At 43.7% G+C, this 5,259-nt stretch overlaps 1 protein-coding gene across 1 annotated transcript in view; it reads right to left on the bottom strand.

Annotated features, from left to right (window-relative positions):
- The window catches only part of bcl11ab (BAF chromatin remodeling complex subunit BCL11A b), a 33,308-nt gene extending 28,419 nt beyond the window's left edge, over nt 1–4,889 (bottom strand). Inside the window, exons 1-2 of the mRNA XM_046047379.1 lie at nt 4,612–4,889; nt 1,499–1,891 (exon numbers count right to left, since the gene is read on the bottom strand). Coding sequence (XP_045903335.1) covers nt 1,499–1,891; nt 4,612–4,666 — 448 coding nt within the window. The 5' untranslated portion in view covers nt 4,667–4,889. The remainder of the gene's footprint in view (nt 1–1,498; nt 1,892–4,611) is intronic.
- Between the last annotated feature and the right edge of the window lie 370 nt (nt 4,890–5,259).

The following is a 5,259-nucleotide window of genomic DNA, read 5'->3' as shown; positions in this document are numbered from 1 at the left end:
GGGGGGGGTTGCACATGTGACCGATGTGCGGTCTACCCTGCACTGTGTTATTCAAAAACACACACTTGTGTTTTTTTCAAGGAAATGCTGTAACAGGGTTATATCACAATCAGATGAGGTGTGCCAACAGGACACAACCTCACTCCGCATACAACCAAAATAATCGAACCATTACAATGCCAAGAGACTCAGGGCCTATAAATAAAGCTCCGCTAACAATGCTAGTGACCTTATGATATCATGTGAACTCCACTCCATGATGATCTAAATGAGCAAGAAAGAAAAGCATGTTCAAACAGCTGACAAAGCCAAGAGGCATGTCAGATGTGTGTGTGAGGATGACTGTGCACATGTCCGTGCACCCGTGTGTGCTCATACACAGGGCAGATGTTTAACAAACTGCACACTAATGAACAGTGGTCAATCTATGTGACAGTGGGCTGACTAGCTAACAACAGATAACAGTAGTCCCTTTACAATGCCATCTGCTAAGCTAGTATCTAAGCTGCAGAGCTGACTATGATGGTACTGTAGTACAAATTATTGAGTGCAACTCTCTGTGTATTTAGCCTGAATTGGCTTCAAATTAAATCACGACTGCCCAGACAATCAGCCCAATCTAGCACACGATCAGATCTGTTAAAGAAAATGAATAAACACTCAAATAGGCTGGTCAAAATCAAACCCTACTCTGTAAAACCAGTCATAAGGGACCCACGCTTGTTTGCACAGCGACTCATGTTTTCACTACAGCCTCATTTGCACAACAAACCGAGCAGCCGCCTTATGAAGTCCTTAATTACCCAAATCAAGAAAAACACTGACAATTAGTGGCTGTAGGCTTCCTCAAATAAATGAGTCTTCCTTGACAGTTCTGCATAATTACATTCTTTTCTATCTCTTTTTAATTTTAGCATTAAAGTGAGCCGTTGCAGGCGCATATTTGAGGGAACGAGAGATATGGCAGTGGAATAAGCCAAGGAGGGATACAGATACATCTCTCACCACCACATGAGAGAGAATGTGGAGGCCACAGGATCTGAGCACATCTGTGATGCAGCAACAAACCAAAAGAAGCCCATCTCTCTCTCTCTCTCTTTCTCCCTCTTTTTGATAATCGTTTTCTTTGTCTGTCTCTGTGTGTCTTGTTCACTATCTGCAAATGTTTCCTTTTTCCTCAATCATTTTCAGGCCTCCTGGTCTTCATGTGGGTTCATTGCTCGGCTGAGGAAGATTCACAGCTCCTAAATGCAGTGCCAGATATTTCACACTCACTTCACATTTGGTTATGCAAATTGGATACATCCCTACTACCAGAAGCAAAACCAAGGAAATCTGAGAAAGCACTTGTTTCCTTTTGAAATAAACTCTCCGCGAACCTCGGAAAGTGTGACCCACTCCACACCTTTAGACCTCAAAGACTCACTTGTCACATTTTTTTTCTCGCTCATTTGTTCACTCTTGCATGGCAGCCATTTTAAGCTTCCTCTGTGTTTACCTGTGTTATTCTCCTGCTTAGGGATTATTCCTTGCAAGGGTGCAGATAAACAATCCTCATCCTGCGGTGACACCTGAATGGCCACCTCCACAGGGTGATACACCCTCCGCGGGTGCTGATGGTGGGTCCGCGAGTACGAGGAGGACGTGGAGAGGGGCGAGGCAAGCGGGGAGGACGGTGGCCTGTCCAGAGGTTTGTCCGTACAGAGGCTTCCGTGGCACTGCCTCCGTTTGTGTTCAATGAACAACAAGATGTCAGCTAGGGGGAAGCGGGAGTGGCACTGGCCGCAGGTCAGCAGGTCCTGGTCCCCTTTTAGGGGCTCACCCTGAGCCACTCCCAGCCTGGGGGAATCCTGAGAGTCTTCTTCTGGTAAAACACCTGACAGCGGCTCAGCTGGACGGGCAGAAAAGAAAGAAGTTCGTGAGACATAGCTCAGTGAGAGGTAGGGATTCTGTAGCACTTTTAAACAAATGTGTCAGGAGAGGCAATGGAAAAGCACATTACTGAGTCATACACTGCTACGGTATATGAGGACATCTTCAGGAATAAGGTCAAGTTGTAAAATGTGTATTAAAATATCTTTAGAAGAGACAAAGAAAGAAAGAAAGAAAGAAAGACCACACAGACTACTTCGATAAGGACTGACACGTACAGCTTGTAGGCAGCAGCCAAACGATTAAGTTGCGTGACCCTCTTTATTGTGCTGCCAATCTCGCTTTTTTAATGAACCTAACACCTCTGAGAATCAAAAAATAGATTCTAATTTGAGTTCAAGATGATTGGACCCCATTTCGTTAAAAGTGCTGGGATCTCGTGAACCAAGGTTAGACATTGAGGGGTTGGATGTGGAGTAGGTCCCTGAAGTACCGACAGAGAGGCAGAGAGAAGAGAGAGAGAGCATTTTAAAAGAAGTAATCTAGCCACACGGTAAACTACATTGGGCGCCCCGACTGGGATGTTGAGATAAGATGTGATGAATTCTTGCCGCCGGTTCAACCTTTAATTCCGTGTCGGGTCAGACGAGAAGGTGGTGAGGGACTATGCAAGATAGGCCCTGTTACCTGTATGTTCAACTGCATTAAAGATGAGGGAATTTGCTCCTATTTTCCTGGAGCTTATCTTAACCAGCTTATGCCATGGACATATAGGCGAGGTGTGTGAGGCTGGGTTAGGTGGAAAGATTTTCTTCAAACCAAATAATCTCATTTTGATGCCACGCAAGAGTGATGTGAATAACTTTGAAAACCAAAATATAATCCTTTTTTCAGACATCTGACTGCACCAGAATTTAAAGTAGTTTAGGCCAGTGTTTCCCACTGGGCGACAGGAGTAGTTCTGTTTCACTATCGGGAAAATCATTAGGCCTCTTCGTTTGCTATTTTAAACTATAATGACTCCCTGTTATAACAGTGGATCAATCATTTCCTTTCAACTCACTCACTGAAAAGTGGCATAGGGGACAACATATATTTTACACTTTCAAATGGAGTAACCAACAAATAAATGCATCAAGCATGTAGGTACAATTCCTCTCTGCTTGTATGAATATGTAATTAAGTGTTTACTACATGATGGCTTTGGTCCCAAAATAACATTATGCAAAGTGTGATTATGCAGTCTCAAGACTTTTGTTGTTTAAGTGCATAATGTGAATATATAATATGAGCACTAAATGTGACTGAACTGAAGAGGATCTGGGTCAGAGGCAAAAAATAGAAATTATATAGGCTAAATTAATGAAACCTTTGTGTAAAAGTGTAAGTGTAAGTTTTTTTAAATGTATCTATTTTTAATAAATGGTTTCAGTGCTTGTCTTTAAAACACTCTGTTTTCTCTTTGAATGTTTGAAATAATTAATAATGTTTATATTTTTTTCTCCTTTACAAACCATACATGAGCATTACAAGGTACATAAAATATACAATCACCTATTTCTGCTAACACGATACTCTGCACGCGCTTGGTCAAGCTGCACAGGAATAATGTGGATCAAGTTCAAGTTCATAAGAGGCCCACAAGACTACAATCATATTGCGCCCCCCACTGACAACCCTTTTGACAATTCTCCGACAAATGAAGGCATACATGTTGCAAGAGCATAATTGGTTTCAAACGAAATGGGAACTGCACGCAGACACATTTACTATAAAAATAACTCAGGGCAAAAGATATCTCCACATAAAACTTGAATTATAACAATCTGTATATTTGGGGACGTGTCCACATTCACTGACGTGCTTTATTGATTAAGCACTTCCTATTGTTATCAGACGCATGGTGGGAAATAATCATCCTGCAAACGTGAACGTATCTCGACAGCGTGAAAATCCCATCATGCAATATCAATCGATGCCCTGCAATTTTATCACACGCGCGTAAAACGTCTTTCCACGGTTTCCTCTCCCGTAGTTGTAAAACGGCATCGCGCACGAGACCCATGTGGATTTACACAAAATATATCTGTGAATGACACAAGAAAACCTACCGAGCATTAAAAACACGGTGTTTAAAACAGCAGCTGTGGGGAATTTGTGGCATTGAAAGTATATTCCCATTAGGTTACGCACACGAGGTCCCTGCGCTGTGGACAAGTGGGTATGTAAACACACTTCCCTGTGACCAAACCAGCCCAAACCTCTGTAAATAAATTCTAACAACAGAAAGAAGAGTGTGAGTTGTTGTAGTGGATGAGCTTTAGCCTTCATACTACACCTGAAAACTTATCAGCGAATGACAGCAGTAGCAGGCTGCCTTCATATAGGCTAGCCAAAGGTCTCTGGCCATAAAGCCCATGCATGCCCTTTAATGGCGAAAGAAACCTTGAAGGCTGCGTTATACAACACGTTAACCAACACAAGTTGAAGCTCTCTGTCACGTTGTTTCGAAACTTCCACAAGAGAATCCCATAATAAATTTAAAATAACCTGTAGTCTTGTCTGTGTTTGCGTTTTGTAATTTCACCCAGGAGAGCGGTGGGTCCGGTTCATGGCCGTACCCTACCTAGCCTATTTAAATTCCCTAAGGAAGTTGCACTACATGACAAAAACAAGAGGTGGCTCGTTGAGAGGGACAAGCGGCTAAATTAAGTCAAAATGCGATTCATCTACACTTACGCGAAAACTCCCGTTTGCTCAAGTGCTGGGGTTTGCCTTGCTTGCGGCGAGACATGTTGGTTCAGTGGCGGCTTTTCAGCTGAGTTCACATTGGGAAATCCGTTCCTACAAGGTAGACTCCAAATGAAATATCTTCATTGATGCGTCTGACATCCAAATAGGAAGGGAAAGAAAAAAATGAACTGCAGATCATACGGAGGCTGAGGCGTAGCGCGCTGCGGGCTGTGCGGACCTCCTCATGACTTTTTCGCAAAGAGAGAGAGTGAAGGGGGTACGGCGAAGCCCCCCAGAGCTGCAAGTTCAAGTGCGGACGTGACGTTCCTGCGAACTTGAACGTCAGGAGATGGACGGACTGAGACATACAAAACGTGGGCAGGGCGAAGCCGGCCAGTGGGAGGGGGACAAGCCATAATAAAAACCAATGGACAGTCATTATGGACTACCTATGGAAGGGGGAAGGGGGGGGGGGGGCATCGAAGACACCAATGGACAGAGGGGATCAAGAAGGCTGGGCTAAGAGAGAGAGAGACAGAGGCGAGAGAGAGAGAGAGAGAGTGTTATCCAAGGAAGTACTGTAAAGGAGCAATAGATAGCGCGTGAAGAAGGGATGTGGTGAAGGATAAACCCAGCTTTGCTGTCTATTCATAT

The sequence above is a fragment of the Micropterus dolomieu genome, linkage group LG04 (genome assembly GCF_021292245.1).
Source record: "Micropterus dolomieu isolate WLL.071019.BEF.003 ecotype Adirondacks linkage group LG04, ASM2129224v1, whole genome shotgun sequence".
NCBI classification, from domain to species: Eukaryota; Metazoa; Chordata; class Actinopteri; order Centrarchiformes; family Centrarchidae; genus Micropterus; species Micropterus dolomieu.
This window is presented reverse-complemented; position numbering and strand designations above follow the sequence as displayed.